This window comes from Larus michahellis, chromosome 12 (genome assembly GCF_964199755.1).
Source record: "Larus michahellis chromosome 12, bLarMic1.1, whole genome shotgun sequence".
Lineage (NCBI taxonomy): Eukaryota > Metazoa > Chordata > Aves > Charadriiformes > Laridae > Larus > Larus michahellis.
This window is the reverse complement of record NC_133907.1, coordinates 7171041-7195007: the sequence shown is the minus strand read 5'-3', so window position 1 is coordinate 7195007 and position 23967 is coordinate 7171041. Positions and strand designations below refer to the sequence as shown.

The following is a 23967-nucleotide window of genomic DNA, read 5'->3' as shown; positions in this document are numbered from 1 at the left end:
ATGGTCATCCAAAAAGCCTGAATGAATTTCCAAAAATTGTATAATTATTATCCAAATGAAATTCTGGTGACAAATATCATTTTAGAGCAGCCTGAACATTTTATTTTCAAATGTTTCTTTCAAAAGTTAAAATGTTTTGTTTCAGTTTTGATTCTTTCCCTTTTCTATTTGAACCAATGTAATCTTTCAAAGAGTGAGTTTAAAATTAAATGCAGAAGCTTTTTGATCCGAAACAATTCTCTCCTCTTATTTGGAAAAAAAAATATATATTTCTTCTAATGTGTCTGCTTTTTCCAAACAGTAAGCAACAGGATTCAGATGGTGATTCCTAGTAAGGAATTGTTTCAAGTAAAATTATGCAACCTGCTGTAGGCAGGAGCACCGCAGAGGCTGCTGGGGTCTGCCGGGGTGCTTGAGAGGCTCTGGAAGAGCCACATCGAACCCGCATGTTCCAGGAAAATGCCCCGACACCAGCACTACCCTTCCTCCCGTGGAAACGCAGCTCGTTAGCAGCAGCCGTATCCGCGCGGCCGGGTGAGGCTGCCCAGTGGCTGCTTCTACCGCTGCACAGTGGGAACGGCCGGCGTAATGAGGTGTTACACGGTGGTACTGAGCTTCTGAGCTGTTTTGCAGGTACATGGGATAGACGCCAGAATCAATTTCGCTCCTTTATGTTTAGTTGTGTAGTAGAGCACAGATGTATCGTTATTTTCATTTGCTTTGCTACTTAATTGCATGCCTCCAACTTAAGAGAAATTTAGCCTTGCTATACACTTAGAATAACTTTTTTTAAAAATTTATTTTCAGACACTGGTTGTTTTAAAGACTGCCTTTGTTTGAGAATCCCATATGTTCACTGTAAATAGACCTTTGTTTGCAAAGAAAGGGATAAAATAAACCCCAAACCATTGATTTTTATATTGAGTAAAACTCCAGGACGGCTAACAGCGTGCCTGACTGTCAGAACACAGCTCTGACTTCGACAGAGGCCCCCAACGCTTGGGTCAATACAGACCCTCCACCTACGGGCAGGTCTGGGCCCCTCCGCGGAGCTCTGGTCACTCTGCCCAGGAGCCATGGAGATCTGCCTCCTTGCAGCATCTGGACCCTACAGCGCATTTAAATGTCCTCACAATGAGATTAGAGTACATTTTTTAACTCGTGTCAGCAGTAATTCAGAAATCTCCATACTCTCAGCTTGTTTTCGGGTGTGTCGATGTTCATAACACACATTTGCCCTTTGCAGCGCAATGCCCCAGGGATGACAGACCTGCTTTGTAGGAGTAAATCCAGGCACACGTGTAAGTACAGAGATAAAGCTGTTTTATTTGCCAGTCTCCAGTGCTCTGTGCTACACTTCTACATCTAGTTTCCTCCAGCAGGATTAAAATCCACCAGATCACAATACGGTGGCCTTAACAGGATGGGTCAGTATCATGCATTGTAGAAAAGTATTACGCATATAAGCAGAACATATTTAGGCAATTCACTGAACTGGATGACAGGTCAAGAATGTATTTAGGTTAAGTCAAGTTTGTCATTTTCCTCCACTTCACTTCTTGGGTTTTTTTCCCCCCGCATCAGATACCAGAAAAAAAACAAACAAACAAAAAAAACAAACAAACAAACAACTCTTCCCCATCCCTCTTCAGAAATGAACTTTTCTTAGATAATTTCTGCTCACATTATTTTTTTTGCAGCTAAGCTGAACCACAAGGCAGAAGGAAAAAAAGGAAAAAAAAAAATAAAAGGAATAGAACCTGTTAAAAAATGATGCAGCTGGCTTTTTCCCTTCCCCCAAACTGTGAAGATTAAAATAGTGATTGCTTCCATCAAACGCCTTAGATCACAGCTTTCACTAAACAGACTATTCAAGCCACATTTCCATTATTCTCATCATCGCTTATATAACGGTGACTGATTTTATCATTATTCTTTGTATGCGTTCCCCTTGGTGCTCTAGGGTAGGAAAGGGTTCCCCCCCCCTTAACCAGCAACAGATAAATAACTTCAGCTCAGTGTCTAAGACAATGTCTTTTCTCAAAGGAGCCTTTTCCATCTGGACAGCAGTAGTACAAAAAATATGTTGTTGTGGCGTGTGCCAGCCAATAAATTCTGTCACTGGGGATCTTCATTTATTTACATTGAGTCATCTGCTTAACATTGTCTTTAGAAGACAAAGAATTTGAATATTATAAAGAGCTCTTGCAATATGAAGGGCAACTGTAATGAATTGCTAAAGTAAAAGATGTTACCAACTCAGAAACCCTTATAAAAGGAGGAGAACATATATCTGCTTCTCTGCTTCAGCCCATATTTCACGTTAATGGTTCGGCTTCCTTGTTGTGATTATGACATACTGCTTCTTGCATTTATCTTCTCTATCCTAAAACCTGCTTGTAAAAACACTATACATACTGCAGATGTGTTCCTTTGGGAGCTTGCAAAAAGAAAAAAAAAGACAGAGTTGATGACAGCTAATTGTGAGTTTCTTGGGGCATTTAAAAACGTCCTGTTTCACTGCATTCATCTTTCTAGAAATAATATGGAAGAGGAAATACAGCAATATGCCATTCACTCCAAAAACATCCTTTGTTTTTTAAAAAAATGCCTTGTATCAGAAAAAGGAGCAACTTGGCAAAGTGAGCGGGACCAAGCTCCAGCAGTGGCTGAGGTGGCACTCTGCGTACGGCGCCGCTCATTTCCCAGGCCCCGGCTCCCTTTCCCCAGTCGTAACCCTGAGGCTGCAATATTTACTCTGCCATGACCTGGCCAAAGTAATTTAATTAACACTCAGAAAATGTTCCCATGCTACTTGAAAATGACATAACGCAAAACAAATACATAACGTTGCTTTTAAAAAAAAGAAATATCAGGTTTTCCTTCTCTATGCCTCAAAGTTAGTTTTTCCTTTTTATGTAAATACAAAACTGCTTGTGAAATGTTCAAAGCTACCTCAGCGCCTGCTCCAAAAACACTTTGGTTACCCAGGGTCTTTTAAACAGCATCTTTTTTGGCTCCACAGTCATTTGGCATATGTAGCCTAAGCCCTTCATGGCAAACAGGATTCAACAGAACTGAGCAGTTTCTACACAGGATGAATACAGGAGACCAGGGGATTCCTGGCTCTACCAAAAAATATTTACAGCACCTGAGGAGAACAATATGGTTCATTTTTTTCCCCATAGTTTTGTAATAAAATATGAATAAAATAGAAATATAAACGAAATATAGATTAAACAGTAAAAATACTAATCTCCTTTGTAAAGAGATCACTGATAATATATAAATTAATCTCCATGCGTGGCCAGCAAATTTTCTTGCACCCTCAGCCTTCCATATAAGCTACACAGTTGGCTGCAAAGTGGGTATATGTTGAAGGGTGTGGGTGTAGATCCTCGGCATGCTCTGTAGCAGGGACGCACACGGAGTGGGAAATTCTGCCCTCACCAGAATCAATAAGCCTCGTGTCATCAAATTCAACAGGATCAGAAATGCAGCTCTAACCTTTACAGTGCAGCTCGATGGAGTTTAAAGTTCTTTTTTTAAAAAAATCAAGCCTCTAATCTTAAATACCCTTTGAAATTTGAAGGGTCTCCTGAGCTGTTGCTTCTGAACAAGAAAACTACTGTAGCATTAACACAGAAAGACGGAAGGAAAAGGAATGGGGAAAGAGCGAGAAGAAAAGCGGGAGTTGCCAGACCCAGCTCCACCTCGGCTAGCGTTACCTCTTCGGGGAGAAACTCCTACTGACATAACTGAAGGGTGGGACGACGCAATGAAAATGAGCTCAAGATCTGGAAAGGAGCTCAAATTGTCATCTAAAAAACCCCACAGTTCATTCTTATTAAAATGTTCAAACGTGAGCTAAGAGACGGGGAGTGCCGTTCCCATCTCCAGAGGCCACCTCTGAGTGGAGTCGGTGCTCAGCGGTGTGAAGACAACACAAGCTGTTTTACAGGGATGTCTCTGAAACCTTTCTTTTTTCCTTTAACTAGCAAAATAATTAGTTAGTAATTCTGATTTTAGAGGCTGAGGAGAAAAATTTAGGACATTTCCATCAGAATGTATCTCCTTAATTGAATAACTTCCTCCACTCTAGTTAAAGTTTAAATAACCGTTAATGACTCTGAAGCAATCAGAAATGTTTTGCCAAGGGGAAATCAACAGTATATTAAGATAGTTCAGTATTATTGCTGAATGCTAAAGGCAGCTTTTAAGATCATATGTTTACAAACTAAAGAAGTTAGCTACATTTGATCATTCTGAAAAGTATACTGACACCTTTAATACCGTCTTTCTTCTGTCTGTGTAGGAACACATATACCAATGGGTAAGGTGAGCTTTCAGCTTTTACTGGTTTTACACAAAATACCGATGTTCTCCTCTGAAATAAACTCTTGTCACAAATAACCTTTGTATAACATCATGCATAGCACGTGCTGCAATCCCAGGGGTTTTTAGATATACAAGTATATACACATACTTTTGGGGTACAGTGGTGTTACATTTTGATTAGTCACAATGGAGAACTTTCTGTTTTTCAGCAATGGAAATCATTCGCCTTCGTGCCATGTCTTTGCACTTCCCAGCCTGCAGTGGTCTGTACAGAAACGATACCGTGTCTAACAAATCACCTCCTCATCTGACGTATCCCATAGGGGTGCAGATGTACCCACCTATCCTCCTGGAATTCCCCCAGAAATCCTGCATGTTGGGTCCAGAAAAATAAGGAATTTGGGCACAATTCTGTGCCGCTGATCCCCTGACATTTTTATCAGGAGCATCAACCAGCCATACATTAGACTTTATATCAGTGAAATATCCATTTAGAGCGCTTCGAGCAATATCCTACACTGCACTTGGCTAACAAGTGAAGAAATTGGAAACAGATTACCTAAAACAGCAAATCCAAGCCTAAAATGGCTTTTAGAGAAGGTCTCAGATTGCTGGATATGCCTCCATCCAGAACATTCTCAAGTATGTTTTTTAATTTAGAACCATATACTTTATGATATGCAAGGCACAAATATCCATCGAATTCAGTGTATAGTTTGGGCATGAGGGATGGAGGTCTCATTAGCAGTGCCTGTGAAAATCATTTTTAATTGATATTCAATTTGATGGCACTGGATTTTAATGCTGATGGCAAAACCTAAAGCACATGTCTCGTCCAAAATTCTTTGGAATCAATGTGATTCTTAACACTAACTTCAGCGAAGCCAGGATTTCTGCCTAAATGTTTTTTAAATAAAATGCATAGGTTATTTTTAGATCATTCTGATTACCTCTAGGATTCTGCCAGACTAAACTATAAGAGTTTGCCTGCTTCCCAGGACATTTTTGGTGAATCCCAAAAGCTTTCACTTTGCATATAATAATTCTATCCAATAAAAAAATAGCATGAAGTGACTTCCAAAATCCAAAGGTCAAAAATTCAGCTAACATATATTAATCTTTATTATGTAACAGTGATATAATAAATAATTTTATGAATTCATATGACCTGTACAAAAAGCCAAAAAGATATTGCACCAAGTTAGGTACCGGCTATTTGGATTTAATATCTGTTAAACATATGATCTAAAATCTTATACAGTTGTGGAGTTAAGGCAAAACCAGATGATACCTTTAACACAACAGAAGGTTTGAAAAATAGACATAATTACAAACAAGGGGATCTCATCTCCAGCTAATAAAGTGGTTGCGTCTAAGGAAGGAATCCCTTAGGTTTTTAATAAAGCAGTTATTATCAATCATGTTAATTAAAATTGAAGAACAAGTGTGAGATTTCCTGCAGGGCAAAGCTGTTCTGCAAAGTTGTGCCTGAATGATCACCTTTAACCCTGGTAAGAATATTTTTCTTAATGGTTATAAACTGCTCTTCTTTTTAGAAAACTGCACGTGGAAAAGAATATCCAACTGAAATACAACCGTAACCTCTTAGCTTTATGGAAGCTGGACTTGATTGTGACCGGTGACAGAGCATAAATATATGGGTGAACTGTCCAACACACTACACGCAGAGGAGAATTAAAGTCAACCACTTATCAATAATAATTACCTTTCTCAAGACAATGGAATAGATCATGTCAGTTAAGTCCCAGTGACAAAAACATGTATGACCGATATATCAATATACAGTTCTTTGGCAGCAACACACTAACTCTTGATTGAAGTCTGAACTCAAACTCTCCTAAATTATAGACCTGGTTGCCAGTCTTTTCATAATCAAAGAAAATCCACTTCTCCCATGAATCCAATAAGTCCAGTAAATGAAATCTGAATAAATCTTGCAGGCAGCTTTAGACTGTAACATTAAGCATAGATATTTATTGTCTGCTTTAGTCTCAATCCAAATATATCGTATTTAAACACACAAAATTCTGTGAAACTTCTGAGTAGTTCGGATGGGGCCAAAATCCATAAAGAGAATCCATATTCACCCATGAAAAACCAATAAAGAAACATCAATCCCGTGATGATAAAATGATCTTCATGTAACAGAGGCAATGATGAGTCCACACCTGGATGAATGTCACAGGAAAATTGACTTTTACAGGGGAAAGACCAGAAAGCCAGAAAACGTAGAATACTGCCATCCACCGACCAGATTACCTTTCTCCAATTTCAGATAAACCTTATCCTCCTTGTCTAGATAGAGCAGGACTCCATTAGTGGCGGCTTCACGTGTGACGTCCTTGTCCCCGGCAAAAGCAGAAATGACTGGCTTTCCATTTAGCATCAAATTAACCTACAAGAGAAAAACCGCTGAAAAGCTCTAATTAACAGAAAAACATCAAGAACTATCACTGAATATTAACTACAGTGTAAGAGGTCTGCTAAGGTCCCAGTCTTCACTGCTTTGTGGCTGTTGTTGTTGTTGTTTTAAACTAAGAATTACTTTTTTTTGGAGCGTGCAAGCGCATTCGTGTTTCATGGCTGCAGCTGAGCGAAGTCGGTGGAACGCTCTCCACTGCGTGCCATGGTCCGGGCCCAGCCGCTGTGAAAGGTAACGCGACACCGCTTTCATCTGTTGCCTGGGCACATTGGTGGTTGTAACTCTCCGGCGATGTGGAACTGTGAGGTATTACCATTTGTTTCACTTTGCCTAGCTCACGGGTTAGTCAGACATGCACTAGCAAAGAAGACGTTTTCAAGAGCCTTAGGCACCCAGAGCGGTGACAGAGGCACCTAATGAGCTGTCGGAGCTGCTGCAGTGGGCTGGGAGCTTCCACTGCACTGAGAGCGAACTGTGTGTCCCTCCCATTACCGACGGCAGCTTCGTTTTAAAGTCTAGAACAGACCTCTAGCTTTATGAACCACTGCGCCGTGTTTTGGTACCGAATCCATTTTCCTATAAAACACTTCTGAAAGTCAGTCTGCTCTGCAAGCAACGTCACACAGGCACTCTGTAAATAAAGATGGGCAGGGGCTGGGGGAACGGACAGATCCAGGCATTTTTCATTTCCCCAGTGGCAAACTATCAGCTTTCTTCTGCTTTTCTTTTTAAGCAGCTATAATGCAGTCATAGAGGGGTGAATTATGAAATGCTTATTCATATCAACTATGCTGGCCGTGCATATGCTCCCATTAATTTTAATGGGAGTCGCCACAGCATAAATTAGTGCTCAGCATAAGTCAGGGCAGCAGAATCTGGCCCTGATTTGGGATTCACCTATCTGGGAAATCCACTTAATCAGATGTCCCCAGGGAACCAATTTCAGTTTAATGATATTTAATGGCACTAACAGATGTTCCAGGGGGCAGGGTAACATCACTTATGTGGGAAGCCTCCAGGTGATTCAGTGGTGTTTAAGTCTGCGTGTGGCCGAGACTCGAGCTGGTTTGCTCCACTGCAATGGCTTTCAGTCCTCCCCCCTAGTTATCACACACACAAAAAAAGGGCATCAAGAGTTTACTCATTGCTTGGTTTTGGTTTATCTCACTCCTTCTGTACCATCTCTAGGTCAGGTTTCCCTGCAGATCATCTCACGGCTATTTTGAATCACAGCAGAAGACACATCACAGGTTTGCACCAGATGGTCTCACATTAACTATGCCAAAATAGAGCCAGCAAAACTTGTCCATCACTTTAGAAACTCTTGATCTATGAAAGATTTCAGGCCATGTCACCGGTTGTAACATGCCCTGTTACGAGCCCCAGCCTCCCAGGTTTGAGTACCTCGTATGTGAAACACCAAAGTCCGCACTGGACTTCCAGAATCCAAGCCTTGAGATCTTTCTTGGCAATATGTATTTTAAATCCAGTGTGGCTGGCTGACATATAGTTATTCTAGGCCATTTCAACCTTCAGCATTTAAGAGAGTGAAAGGAACAAAGTCTGAGCACAGTAAATCGCTTATGAGCTCATTACAGAGATTTTCAAGAGGTCAATATTTCATTTAAGACTTCTGTCATCGACCTGAATGAAACCATGATTTCCTATTGTAAACTGAAGGCAAATTTCACCAGGGATATGACTGTGTCTCGCGCTGCCTTTCTCTGCCGTCTCTACCATTTATGCTTTTCTCAGGAGCTTTACCGGCAACCCAAAGCCATAGCTGCCACAAAGAAATGGCTGATCATTCCTCCTGCAGAAAACAGTTTCATCTCAGCCTTCTACACTGAAAACCATATTCAGGAGCAAGACACATCAGGGGAAAAACATCAGATACTTCTATGAACCTGGTGGTCTCATGGGGGGAAACAAGGGGAGCCACAGATGTTATTCCAGATCTAGAAAGCCAGTATGTATGTCACAGAAATTGCATGACCTGGCATGAAGATTAAGGAATGTAGCTTAACAAATTTACTGTTGTCTCAGTGAGGGGTTGTTCAGGAACTTAAAGGCTTTTCCTCTAAGCTAGTACATACTTGTATTTAATTAGGTAGTTCAGCTGCTATTAGGCTACAGAAGAAAGTGCAGAATCACTCTTTTTTTTTTTTTAATATATGACACATCTTTTATGTATTATATGGTGAAAAAAAAGTTTAAACCGCTATAAATGTTCCCTAGAAGACATCCCTGTAGAGGTATAACATGTCGGTGTAGTATAGAACAAGTAGGCCACCTTAACTAACCTCGGTCCACAGCAGACTGGTGTCATAAACACGTACCTGGCATCACCAGCTGTCAGCCAGCTCACAAAGTGTTACAAAAATGATGAAATCTGGTACATATCCCTGGAACTCCTGTGTTCGAGGCAGTGAGTTTAACCAGTAGCAAAATATGACTCTGATATAGTATTTATGCAATTAAATGGATTTTAGAGCCCTCTTTTACTCTTGGGTGATTCATTCTACTTAATATTTTGTATCACCCCAGATAGTCAGTTACGGTGTAGAAGTGAAGCTACGGCAATTTATCCGAGGTGAGGATCTTGCCTTACTACAGCTGTTCAGTTTAAATGTATTCACTGTACTGTTAGGAACTCTGTGCCACAGCTTGCTTTAAACTAAGCTATTTTTCCTTGAAAGTATTTCAAATACTCTTGTGTTCAGGTAAGATCCTGTTCTAAATAAACAATTTAAGTTAAGAGAGTTTGTAGTCGTATTTGATCAACGTACCTGAATTGTTTGACTCTGGTAGACTTTAATTACGTGAAAACTGAAACTGTAAATTCCTTTTCTTGGTGCTACAAAGACGGACTCCAACGTGAAAAAATTGCCCACATTTACTAGGATCTACAAACAACAAAATACAGCATGGGAATTAGTACAGGTATTCAGTGCTAAATAAAAAATACAGACTAAAAACCATTCACCCATGGAAATTTTTTAATCTACATCTACGCTGTTTTATTCATTGTTCTCTCAATTAAGTTGCAATATTACTCATAAAAATGGATATTTAGTTATATTTATAGTACAACTTTATTATTAATAAAGTAGGGTGGAAAATACGTCTTACTTTGCTACCATATCATACCTGCTACTGTATCATACCTGCAGGACCTTTCTTCTATACATGTTTAGAGAAGATTAAGAAAAAACGGTTTTGCTCATCGTTCCCTAAAAATGACATCAAAACACTAATTCAGGGAGTGGCATATTGGTTTTGGCTAAAAACTAATGGTCAAGTCAACTCCATCTTCCTGAAAGTCTCAAGCTGTGAGAGGAAGATTGTATGTGAATGATATAATTCATTCACCAGTTTATAGTCAGACTGAGTTACTGGAATACCTGGCATCTGAGCAAAAACTGGCTGTGAGCCTTGGCTGCTTTATTTGTTTTGTAAGCACTAATAATAATTTGGGTTTGATTAAACAGAGACAAGTAACAGAGCGGAACATATTAAACGACTGCATCATCCATATGCTAAATATCTTCTTTAATGTCTACATTTTTCTTTCTTTCCACTTAGTTATGCTTTATTTTTAATTTGTATTTTCAGGCTCCTTTATGCCAGACACAGCCCTAGAAAGCTAGTAGGAATGTCCATGAAGTTAGGGTAATTTACATTGCTAGCATTAAGCTACGTGACATATCCGCCTTCAGTTGTCACGACAATTTACTGCTCATTATGATACGGTATAGGAAGCAAAATAACCACCAGCCTCAATTACCTGGGGCTTGCCCTAGGACAGGAGCTGGCATATGAGATGTGTGCTGGCATCTGTATTTTAATATTAGTGACTGAGCTGAGCGGGGCTGTACAATGAACCTGTGACTGTTACGGAAAAGTTAAATGATTTTTCCGTAACATTTGTTCCTCTTTCCCCTCTCAAAGGCCGCACAAGCCGTCTAAAACCTACGTAGGCTGCTTGCACCTGAGCAAACCCCGGGCCCCGTCCTCGCCCGCTGCCCAGCGAGGGCTGCCTCCGGGATGCTGGCACAGCCCGGCTGCTGCCCCCGCCTCTCCGGCCGCCCCTCACCGCGGCAAAGACCCGCGGAGGCCGCTCGGGGACCCGCTGGGCTCCGCTCCACCCCGATAACTCACTTGGACCCATCCACCGCGCAGCCGGCGGCCCCCGGGGAGCGCCCGGCCCCCGCGGCCCCGACGGCGGCCGCCCCGCGCCCCGCTCCGCCCCGGCCCCGGGGGGCAAGTGGCGAACTCCTGCGGGGCGTGACATGCCCTCCGCGGGGGCGGTGGCCCCGGCTATCCCCGAGCCTCCAGGTACCACCTGCCCGGCCCCTCCGTTTCTGCAGCTTCGGGGCGCGGGGGCTCCGCAGGGGCTCCCCGCAGGCAGCCGCCCCCCGCACCCCAACTTTTCTGCCGGAATTAAGGAAACGGGCGAAGTGGGGGGGGGCCCTCGGGGGGAGCGGGCGGCGGCACCTGTTGATCGCGTCCCGGAGGGGGGCACGGGCACCCCGGCCCCGCGGGGATCCCCCCCCGGCCCCGCCGCTCACCTGGTCGAAGTAGATGATGCGCGTCTTGTTGCTCATCTCGGAGGGTTCGTGGTTGGTGCTCCTGACGGCCGAGAAGGCGACCTTGGAGTTGGCCGCCCGCACGGAGATGCCCAGCGGGGAGGAGGACGAGCCCTTGGCGTCGGTGGCCGGGTTGGAGTCGCAGACCACCAGGCACTTGCCCTCCAGGACGATGGGCTCCGTGTCGTTCTGCGCCCGCGCCGCGGGGCCGCCCAGCGCCAGGGCCAGCAGGACGGCGGGCAGCAGCCGCCAGCCCATGGTCCGCACCCGCGGCCGCTCCGCGCCCCGCTCCGGCCACCGCGCCGCGCACCAGCGGGAGGCAGCGCCGGCAGCCGCTCCCCCCGCACACACACACACACCCGCACGCACACCCGCACACACACACACCCCCACACACACACCCGCGCACACACACCCGCACCTCCCGGCAACGCCGCGCTGAAAGTCTTCTTTCCTCCGGCTTCTTCCCTCTGTCTCTTTTTTTCTCTCCTTCTTCTCTTCTCCTCCTCCCCCCCGCCACCACTTCGTGGCTTTTTTTTTTTTCCCTTCTTTCTTGCTTTCTTTACACGGGTCCTTTCACGAGCTCTTTAAAACACGCCGCAAAAAGCTGCCGAACAAAATAAACACTTTCCAGTGCCCCCTTTTCTCCCCTCTCTCCACATCAAAAAAGAGAGTTAGGAGGGGGGTGAGGGTGGGGAAAAAAAGCCCTCAGGTGGATTATTGATGAGAGAGAGGAGAAGAGAGAGGTCATGAAGAAATAAAACCATTTGACGTTGCCATGATTGCCGCTGCTGGCTCGCTCTCCCCTTTGAGCTGGAGATCCAGGATGCTCTGAGCGGTGGAGCGGAGAGGTGGTAGCTTACCCCAAAGCTGCCAGATCCTGTGTCTGATATCACTGCCGGGGTGCTGCAGACACCAGTTTTCTCTCTCTCTCTTTCTCTCTCCACCTTTCTCTGCCACAACCCCCCCACACACAAAGAGTTATGTCATAACAAACCTGCCCAGCTCTCACCTAGCTGGGCAAATACGACGCTTCATTACTAGAGACCCTCCTCTTGGAATTGCCCCCTAACGCAGACACACACGCTTGTCTTCCCAGGCAACTTTTTAAGCAGCTAGAAAGCCAAAGGGAAATCAACAGAACATTGCCACGTCCCCCGTTTTCAAAAGGAGGAGGGGGAAAGAACTGCAGCCTGGTTGAAAGGCGGCATCTAAACCTGGAGGAACCTCCCAGGGCAGAGACCTCCTGTGTGTGTATTTGCAGCTTGCGTTTGGGCATGACACCCCGACCCCGTGCACGCTGCCACTGATTGCCCGTCACGCAGCCAGGAGGGAAGCAGCCCTCCTCAAAGCCAGTCACTTACACGCTTAGATCTCTGATAGGACTTTGCTGTCTGCTCTTTGAGAATTAACGTTGCCAGGTACCACCTCATGGTGCTGCCAAATGGCAGCTTCTGGTAGTATTCTGATTAGACATCTCTGTCTAGTGTTTCTTTTTTTGATGTGTGCTGAAAGGATTGGAAGAGTGAGCAGCTACCTTAGCCTAGTACTCCCACGTTTTTCAAGATTATTAAAAACGTGACTGGTATGGTGCTGCTGATGGCTTCTAGAGAACATCTCTTCTGCATCACCTGGTCCCATTTGAAATAGTCTCTTCAGGGGTTGGCAGAAATGATACAGTGCTCCCAGAAGCAGCACTGGCTAAACAGATTTCCATCCAAAACAACAACACAGTGCCAATAGTTTGTAAGAAATTGAGCATATGATTTTTAGATAGATACCTTTCAGTGCAACAATTTTTTTTTGCCTATAACTGCTTTGCAACAAATATGTCCAATGTCAACCATTAACCACCAGCACCGTTCATTCCCTTCTTGTCCAGAGCCATGTCTACCTGGGTGCAGCTTTTCTACCCTTCAAACCCAGCTGGGAAAGCTGCTGATCCGTTTTGGAGCAGTGGATACCAGCACATCTCAATGCCTCCCGTTCTGTAGAGGAGGAGGCTTGGGATACAGAAAGCTCACACAGCACCTCAGCTCCATGCACTGACAAATGCTGGCCATAAATCTGGACACTAGCAGCCAAAAGAAATTAAAAAAGCAATAGGATACTAAGAAGAGTAATAAAAAGCACTGAAACCCACTCTCTACTGAACGCCAAGGCTTTCTGTGGGCAAACGTGAGCTGGGACTGGTTTTCAGCTGATGTGGAGAACTGAGGGCGAAGCAGGAATTCTGCAGAACTCAGCAAAGTCTTCAAGAAGCCATAAAGCAGCCAACAGTCCTCTCAGCTAGCAACAAATACAATACTCTTCAAAATGCAGAAAGTCAGACTCAAGTTTTAAGGAAGCCCATTGGCCACACAAGAGGTAAAAAGGAATTTTACTGTTTTCTAGGAATGCATCAATATCCTCTTATTCAGCGACACCAACAAAGCTGGATAGAAGAGTCAAGCTGAGAAGTACCACTTGCTGTAAACAAGGGAAGGGAACAAGAAATAAAGCAAATACTTGCAGCACAACTTTGTCCCTTTTGTAGAAATTGCATCTGCAGATTAAAAGATTTAGGCCGATGCGCAGGCACACCTGTCTGGAGGACTCTTGCAGAACAAAGCGGTATGAAAACAGGAAAAGATTTTGTGCCGCAATGTTTTGTAAATAAATACAAATGTATAAATAATTCCACACTATTTCAACATCTCCTGCTTAAAAACTCTTCTGTACCTCACGCTGCTGAGTAGCCTTTTAACACTGCACAAACAACGGCAAATAGATTTATAACACGTACATAAATTTAGATTGGAATTCGAAACTGCTGGCAATTTTAAAAGATCAATCATTTTTTGGAGATTAAAAACTTTACAATGATTTCAGACAAGTTGTTTTAATTCCATTTTGTTGTGGACAATGACATCAACTGTCTCTGTAGTGGAGGAAAAATGGAAAAAGCAGAAAACAGCCAAAACTCAGATGAAGGAAGTGGGAAAAAAAGGAAAACAACATCAAAACCCCAACCGATCAGGGAGGCAAGGTACAAGCTGAATCAGATTTTTCTCAAGTTGACTTTCCTATTTCCTTGGCCGCAGGTGCAGGCACCCGCTAAGCCTGGCCTGGCCACGCCGCGTTCCCGTTCCCCTTCTCTCAGCCGAACACCCGGGGACCTGCTTTGCGCAGAGCAGGCGCCGAGGCGCAGACCAAGCCAGGCTGAGGAGCACCTCTCGCTCCGGTGCTGCTCTCCCGCAGCGGGGCACGCGTTTCTGTACGTGCAGGTTACTTTAGCTGCACGACCAAATTAGTGAGGAAGGATGCAGCTAACTAATTACAGCCATTCGTGAACACAGCTACCTCATTTCAGAGCTCAGCTGCCATAAAGTTAAATGCAAGTTTAGGAGCAAATTTGCACACACGTTTTGCATGCGGTTATAAACCTTCTTTTGAGATCACGGTCTGCAAAAGCTGAGTGCTCCTCATCTCATACAATCTATTCTGGAAAAACCTGAAAATATAACAGAAATTCTCTTAGAACTAACTGTCAGTCTGCACAGATAACATAAGACATACATTAATGATGAATACTTCTTATCACCTGGGAAAGGAGACTGAAGTGGACTCTGTCTGCGGTGTGGATTACATTTGCAGAAATATCAACAGTTTCAAAAAATGCTTTGGCAGATGGCATTTAATTTTCACATCAGTGGTACCCTAATCTGAAGGCAGCCCAATTAAATGAGGCTGCTAATAAAGATCACATGAAGAAGGGAGCAGATTCTGACCTGAAAATAAACATTGAATTCTTCCTAAAAATAAAATTAATAGAACCTACAATAAAGTTAGCATTCTCAGACATCCAAAAGAAAAGCATAACACTCAACGATGCTGTGGATAAGGTAATTTTTGACTGCTCAGACGTGGCTCCCAATCACGATTCAGAGAGTAATGGTGACAGTTAAAGCAAATGCTTGGAGGCAATGGATCAAGCCCTTAAATGGAGACCAGAGCCTGCTATCAATAATTTCCAAGCTGATAACCGGGCAGTTATGGCTGATCCCGCGGCCAGCTGCGTGCAGAAGGCAGGGCCTGGGCTTGGCCGGGGGGAGCCCACGCATCGACGGGCGCAGAGCTGCTGGCGCGGCCGCGAACTTTGTTCACATGAACAGAGAGATTGGATCTATAAATAACATACGTAATCCAGCCCCAAATCCACGCCTAAATAAACAGACTGAAGAGCCCCCGTCACCAAAATACCTGAACCGTATCATGAAATGCCTCCTCCTTTTTTTCCCACCCACACTGCAGGAAGAGAGCTTAAAGGTTATTAGTAGCAATGTTTGTTTGGGTGGTTGGGCTGGATTTTAATTGCTGAACAAAAGGAGGGAAGTTTGCTGGGGATGCTGGAGAGACGAGTTGAAAAGTGAAGTTTGCATTTAATTCATAAGCAGCAAGGTTAATGATTGTTCTTATTTCATCTGACAAAGAATTTCTTAGTATTGATCCAGCTCCCTCTAACAGGGATTTATTTTTTTTCTTCCTTTGAAAGAAGGATGAGTAAAATAAATAGCAACAATGCTCAAGAATGGAAAGTCAGTTAGATTAGGCTCAGAGTTTCTTTCCCTTTCTGGACACATACCATAGAAGCCTAAAACCATCTCCAGTTGGAAGTATTTTGCTCTTTCACAGGACCTTTCTGCAGGTGTTTTGGGCATCTTTCTGGCAAAGGGAAGAGTCTCAGGGAGAGTAAGGAGAAAACACCATGTTTACATTTACATTTTCTTTTACCTCTTGGCTTGTAAAGCTGCATTAAATACAATTTCTGTATCAATATCGCATGATACTTTTCAAATCTCTTTGGAAAAAAACCCCTTGCTTTGTATAATTAGTCATTTGCCTTACAAAAGGGAGAAATAATCTGCCTCAGACTTCCTCTCCTGCTTTTGAGCTTCTTGCTTGTGTCTAGAGGCCTTATGAATCCTCCGAACCCCTCGGTAACAGGAGCCCTCCTTCCTCTCCTTTGCTTTTTTCTTTATCCTAATTATATTTCCCTTCTGTCAGGCTGAGCTTTCTGTTTGCTGAAATGTGTAACACGGTTTGGTAGTGAGCAGGTGGAGCACCCATCAGCCTCCCCCTGGGATGAGACCCCGGCTCCGGTCCTGCGCTCCTTGGCTCTTTGCTGAACTCATCCTAACGAGGAGGCGCGGGGGGAACCGGCGGGGGGAGAGGGGGCAGAAAGGCTGGATTCAAAGGCAGAATACTGATGGTGATTCAAACCTGTGTTTATGGAGCTCGGTCATCAGACTTTTTACCATCTTTCCACATTCTTTCAGGCTAAATATTGTATTTCCTAAGTTGGCTGTCGTCTCCATCTGGCTGCTGGCTCCCATACAGACTAACTCGTCTCCTAGACAGCTGGCCCTGTGGCTCGCAGCTAGTTACACAGTGTGTTGGCCAAATCCAAAAACGAATTCACCTGGCTAATGAGCTTAATGGTTCTTAAGAAGATTCCGTAAATATTTTATGAAGTAAATTTCACTTCATTTATTTAGGCATAAAATGTAAAGAGATCCCATAGGAATATAACAAAATCTTCAGCCGTATGTATGCATATGGCTGGAACGACTAAAACGAACAAAAGTTTTGCTATTTAATTCAGACAGATGCAGAATCAGACCTAGATTTTCCTTGCTTTATTTTAATCTAAAAGACAACCTTGCTTGGCTTTTTAAGTAAGATTTTTCTGTATGTTTGCCTATTTTTAATGTACCTCTCTCCATTCCATTCCATTCCATCTTCAAGAATTTTTTTAAACTTTCTGCAGCGGCAAAGCAGAGAAACCAATGAAAAGACATTGTCTACTTATATTTGTTGGGCTTCTTTAATTTCCCTGACACTCTGCTATAACAAATTTGTGTTTCGATGGCCATCAGAATTTTAAAATTCTGTGTGAATTTTAGAGGCGATTAAGAAAATGAAGTCAGCAGGATGTCTGCATGTGTGTAAAGGTAAAACTGTTCAGAGATGCTGACAGCATTGGCATTTCAGGTCTTTAGTCAGCATTCCCTACGCAGCCAAACCTCCTATTTGGCCAGTACTGCAAACGCCAGCACACTTCAGGCCCAAGCACAAAGTGCAAATCAGGGTTTGAAATGCTCATGGCCGGATCCTGCGACTCCTTACGGCAGCGCGTTTCTGCTGTTACTCTTTGATAGATGTGGAAATATTCCATAGTTCTGCCGTTACACTGAGTCCAATAGACTTAGTCTGGATTTACATCGGTGTAAAACTGAGAGCAAAATTTGAACTGTAGGTTCTTTTTACTCTTTCATAGATCCTGGGTAACAGTCAATGGTTTGCAACATCAATATACCAGTAAACTTCCGCATTAATTTTGGCTGGGCTATCCACAAATAGTTTATTATTTCTTGTGTTTATTTTTTATTCAAAATATTTCCAGTAAATTTCTTTTACTTAGAGATTTAGCCCTCTTGTAAAAACAGGGCTTTGGTGGACTACGACCATAATATCAACTTACGTACATTAACTGCCTTTATAAGATGTACTTGCAGCTATATAACTTATTATAAAGGAAAATTTAATTCACATTTTAATATTGCATTTCAGTTCATGTCTAGCAAAAAAAAAAACAAACCTCTTTTTTTTCATGGTTTCAACTGATTTACCTGATCCATTTATGCAATTTTATGAAATAAATAATTTTGCGAAGAGCTGTGCTGACCTATGCAATGATCTTAGACTTTACAATTGCATTTTAATGAGGCAAGAAGTGTGGGGTTTTTTGCCCAAATGGAATAAAATCACATGACACAGTCGGAAAACCGGAAAAATAGCCTAGCAGGAAAATGTTTCCCTTTTAGCAGGAGGGAAGGGAAGCAATATGGTTTATTAGTTGCTCTGAGCTTCAGAACCATTTCACTGAGCAAGGTGTTTACAGTGAACTCAGGATGGAGTTAGCAAAGGCTTCAGCAATCTGCTGGCAGTCAATTTAGCTTAAACTGTTGAATACATTTTGTGGATATATTTTGCTAATTTATTGTCAAGGAAACCACAGAAAAATTAGGTCCTGAAGTGGTGTAATTTAGTGCATCTCCTTTGACATCAATCGAGGTACACAGATTACCTCCCCTCAGGAGAGTTCGTCCCAGATAAATTTCTCACTGAGTGGTTTTCATAGCAAGAACCAATGAAAAACTAAAAATAGTGTTGCTGCGGGAATACTTTCCGTTAAAAGAAGTGTCAAAGACAGTGAGTTAAGAGACTGTCCATTGGTTGTATTGCTTGTTTGATATTTAAAGGACTGGGTGGAAGACTTGTGGTGATATTCAGGGAGAAAGCCACAGGGAGTGGCTTCGCATTTGGATTTTTAGTGCCATCTATTGAGATGTGCCAACTCTAACAGAAGAAAAAAACCTGGTTTTTTATATATTACAGGTTTCGGGTTTTAACTTACCAATTTTCATTGCATCCATTTGCTGCTCAGAGTAGTTTCCAGCCTCCTTGCAGCACGGGTCATATCGGATGGTCCTGCTACATTCACACACTATTGAGAAACATATAGAAGTCACAATAGGGTACCTTCAAGTAGCTGGTTCCTCTCCTCTCATTTTAGAATAAATATCATAAGGGTCGATCTCTAAAGCTGGGCACGGACCTCCAAATCTCTAGAAACACCTTAGCAACTGGGACGGAACCGTGCCATGGCATTTTTTTTTACTACTTCTCCCCAGTATCGGGCTTCCAACAACTATTCTCCACTCCTCCAACAGGTTTTTTTTAACCTTTCTGCTGTGGTCAAGCTGCTGGCAGGGGCTGGTGTTGAGGCAAGCTGGGATGGCACAGTTGTGCAACAAGCACAGGAAAGCTCCAGATGGAGAGGCCTAAATGAGCAAAGCTGAGTGAATAAATTATTTCTTTAAAATGAATTAACCAAAGCAAAGGTGTAAAGGAACAAAACAACTCGGTGATCAACCCCCAAAAGTGAACTTTCCACTTTGAAGAAATAAATGGTCTTAGGCCAAATTAATCCCTTCTTTTAGAAAAGTAGAGAGGTTTGTTTTGTCTACAGACTTTTTATAATTAAATGTTGGATAGTTTCTGAAGAACAAGCTTCAAAAGAAGTATCTTGACATTTGTTTTGTTGTGGTATTTTCAACATTCCCACTTTCCTTCCATTTCCTCTTATTTTTCCTATTCTTTTTCATTTGTTTTGACAGGGATCAGCAGGGCTAGAAGAAGAGGAGAAAATTTGACCCAATTCTTCTAGAAACTTTCTCTAAAAATTTGACCTTTCCAGATATTATTTGTGACCGCGAATATGCAAAAGAACCTCAAAGTGTCTAAATTTAACTTCAGTCTTTCAGAGGCAGAACACAGTATCTCAAACGTTGTTTCTGCCGTTTTCCCAAAAGCACACATCTTTTCAAACCAATGTGTAACTTTCTTAACTTAATATTTTGGTTAATAGATCATTTGAATAGCAAATATTATAATCTCAATGTACATTTTCTTCTACAAATTGTGGGGCTAAATTAGGGAGTGCATGTAATTTACGTTACTTAAATCTGCAAAATATTTAACATCAAGCGTCTATTCAGTTCTAATATTTGCAGTTCACAATTGGTAGTGGGTTAGAAAATGAGTAAATGATTCTTTCAACCAAAGAAAAATAATACTATGTAACTTACCCAACTATTTGGGCAGTCTTTTACTATACCTGTGTCTCTTGGTTGCCTGCTTGAGGATTCAGGAACAAATTTCACTTTCTCTTACATTTATACCATTACCCGAAGTGGTCTGGAAGTAAAGCTTAATAGACAATTTTAGAAGGAAGGATGCTTGGGTTTCATTTTTTAATTTATCTCTGACTTCATTAGTTGGTGTAATAATTTTCAGCTATAAGATAGCAAAATATTTAGAGATAAACATAAAGTATGAGTAGCCTAACCTTTGTAGCAGATGGGAATTGATTAATCTGGTTAAATATTGTGATGATTTTTAATCAAAGCAAAGCAATGCAGGAGTTTCTTCCAAGGTTCGCTTGCCTCCAGCAAGACCAACTAGTGCTTTTCCTGCATCTCTCTAAAATGAATCCAAAGAGAAGAGCATTTTTTCCCTTGGTCAGGTATCTAAAACATCGTTTAAATGATTTCAAGTTTGAGCATTCTGTTTGTATGTCCCTATAAATGTTTAAAACTGCTCTTGTCACAGAAATTACATGTCAAGAAAAACAGAGGGGATTACAACGTTTTGCTTTGTTATTTTTTTGGGTTTTTTCATCTTTTGCAAGAGACAGCCATACATAAGCAGTCATTCCCCAGATGTTGATATTAGAGTCCTCCAAATATGCCTGTTGAGGTATCAGATATGGATAAGGACAAAAAAAAATCCCCAAGTCCTGAAGTTTGAATGAAATATTAAGATCGTGTTAGATACATCTTTATTTTTTCAGCGATCTCGAACCTCTGTAAAGCTTGACACCACATTTGCAGCATTCTTCTGTGCTGTGCATACATCACTACTGCAGTACAGAAGCATTAAATTAATTTTTCAATCTTCCATCCTTCCTTCTTTCCTTCTTTTATTAATCTGAAAATTGTGCCAGCAGTATGAAGGGTAAAACACATTCCCTGTGTGTCCTGCAAGGCTTGTCATTATTCCAAAAGGTAAATTCTCATAATCGCTCACGAATAGCACTTTTCACTATTATTTGTGGGACTTTACAAACCACGCCCACAGAAAGCATCCTGGAAACCATGCATTTACCATCGAGGGCCAAACATGACAATACCATTGAAGATGACCAGCCAGTGCACGGGAAACACACAGCACTGCAAGAGCTGGGTTGGAACTCCTCCTTCAAATCCCATCTAAACTTTCTAAGGAAAGCAAATTCATCCCAGAGGACACCAACATTGCATAATTAACTATAGGTAATCTAGAACTTCTTAGAGATGAACTGCAGCCACCTTTGGGATGGAAAAAGATCAAGTTTTTTAAAAGCATTTTTCCATTAAGATCGAATAATTTCCTGGACGTGTCACTGAGCCATTTTTAACCAGACCTTTCTGATTCTGTCCAAGCAAAGCTGTCAAGAACAATCTATTAGCTATCTTTGTGGTAGTGAATGCTTTAAAAAGATGCAGAGAAGAAAACAATACATATATTTTACAGCTAAGGAATCAAGGCCATCAAACTCACTAATTTCTCTCCCTTGGCTGGTAGGTGTCTTTCCCAAGTGACAATCAGTTATCATTTGTTTTTAACCCGCTTTCTTAAGGAAATGAGGCTCCTGAGCTCACATTCTGTCTTTCTTTTGGTCCTCAGCTAATAACTTCTAGAAATGTTAAACTCACCGAGAAATTGTGAAATCTCCATCTTCTCCATCATCAGAGATATTCAAAACTACACTGGACATGGTCTTGGGCACCCTGCTCTGGACTAAATGACCTCCAGAGGTACCTTCCACCATTCTGTGATTGTGCCAAAACTCCTTTTTTTTTAATATCTCCAATTAAGATACCAGAATATGTAAAAGAAATACTAGGCAACACAGGAATAAAATTAAACAAATGTCCAAACAGTGAGTACTTCTGAAGAGCTGATAGTATTCAGCAGTCACTCTGAGGTCAAAGTACTTGACAAGGGTGTCCTTCTCTAAGACTCCCATTCCAGAAGTCATTTCTCAACATGGCGCTCAGCGTAATGCCAACCCCAATCTATGGGATTTTCAGATTAAAACATTGGCTCGCTTTCAGCAAGTAACAAAATTTCACTGACTGCATTGTGTTGAGCTTTCTCTAAGGCTGCTCACAGTTTTCCTACGGGATAAGTTCATCAAGATGAATGCTAATAGGCAGTTATCTGAGTCTCAAAGGATTGAGATGAAAAAGTTTAACACAGAAGCTATTTTTTGCATGCACTCCAGCCCTTTGAGGGGGGTGTCAGGACAGCCTTCCTGCTTGCAGAAAGGGAGAGACAAATTGATAGAAAGGATTTACATGTCTAAACCACAAGCTCTGCATCACTTTTGTGCATTTCATCCCCAGAACTGGATCCAAAATCCAAGTCCAGTCACCACATTCACAGAAATTAGGCTCTAGGGGTTCTAGCTCTTCAGTCTATGGTCCTCAGCCTGAAAAGAGGTAGATGTGAAGTCTGGCCTCTGTACTAATGGAATTTCTATATAAAAATATACAAACATTTCTTGAAATAGCGACTGGCACTTAGGTTTCCTCCTTCCAACTGACTATCCCAATCTCGAGACAGTCATATTCTACGGGCGGCTCAATAACACTTGACTATTTTTGCACAGCTGCAAGGGGAAGAGGTGGGAGCGACTGAAATGAATCACAACTGTTTTCTAAATTTCATTCCCTGAAATGTCTATTTTGCACAGCACACCCGCGCGGATAGGGTACAATCAGTGCCTCTAAATGAGAAGTCGCAAGAGTCAGAGGAGCGCCCGACAGCTCAGCACACCGCAGGCTGGCGCCGCGGGGCTGTTTCATCAAATGCAGCCAGAGCTGTGCTTTAGCTTGGAGAGCGGAGTCATCACAGCCGGGTTGTCCTTTCGCAGGGCAAGTTCAGTAAATCCATAATCAAAAGGATTTCGGTTGTTTTTAATTTTCCTAATCAGCTTAATTCCTGACAACAAAGCGTGACATCAGATTGTTTTAAATGGCAGGATTCCAAATAACAAACTTCAATTTAAGCATTAATGACAGCAGCTTGGGATATTATCTGAGAATTATTTACTGGCTGAGAAAAGTTCCTGTTTTGAAATTGAGTCGAGCAAATTTCTATTTATAATTACATCATTTCAGGCCAAGTCCTATAGAGCTTGTTCAGGAGAGTTTTGGTATAAATATGCTCATCAGTACTTGATCTTTATAGACAATAACCTCTGGGGTTATTTTCTTTTTTTAGTTCAATAGCAAATGACGTCACCACAGCATACATCACTAGTTATTTATCCTTGTGCAAGCAAAAGAGTGACAGTTATTTATGTTTCAAAACACATTGTAGCCTTTTTAAATTGCATCCCGAGACTTAAAATCTGCATCTAAAACCTTTTGTTTCAAATGTCTTATTGTAAAATGAGCTTAAAGCAATGTTTACCTACTTTGTACTTTTCTGTTGTTTAATTACTGCTGACTGTCCTTGACAAAAATATTCTCAATGGGCAAAATTCATCCCTGGGTAAAGAGGCAGCAAGGGTAAGGCTTAAGCACATTTAGCAATCCCTGCAATCATTTCAATGTATACCCAAGAAAGCACAGTCTGCTTCTTGGACGTATCATACCTGCATAAATCTGAGTTAGAGTTTTCATTAAAGGGCACTCCCTTTCTTTGTTACTCTGGGAATAAAGTAGATGTTCAACTTTTGGTACATTCTACTTGGGTAGTGAGCAGCAACAGTGAAAAAAATGAATATTTGTATTCAGTTTGGTGAGAAAACTTAATAGTTGAGCATTTTTGGCGGTCTGAAAATATCTTCCGAATCAGGGATTGAAATCTTGGTTCTTGAATATCCACAGCAAAACGTCTGTGAGTGAGGCAGGGAAGGATCTCACCAAGAGCTTTTTGAGT

The 23967-nt window shown here is 42.1% G+C and overlaps 1 protein-coding gene across 2 annotated transcripts; it reads right to left on the bottom strand.

The window, feature by feature from the left end:
• Positions 1-1313: 1313 nt before the first annotated feature.
• CBLN4 (cerebellin 4 precursor) lies at positions 1314-13119 on the bottom strand. 2 transcript variants are annotated; one of them, XM_074605388.1, is made up of 4 exons: positions 11353-13119; positions 9571-9687; positions 6619-6754; positions 1314-6527 (listed from the first exon to the last, which is right to left on the bottom strand). In XM_074605388.1, the coding sequence occupies exons 1-4, from the start codon at positions 11626-11628 to the stop codon at positions 6319-6321; spliced, it is 738 nt and encodes a 245-aa protein (XP_074461489.1). In that variant the 5' UTR covers positions 11629-13119; the 3' UTR covers positions 1314-6318. The 2 variants fall into 2 exon arrangements, with proteins under 2 accessions (XP_074461489.1, XP_074461490.1); XM_074605389.1 differs by having other exon boundaries at positions 6401-6754.
• Positions 13120-23967: the final 10848 nt, after the last annotated feature.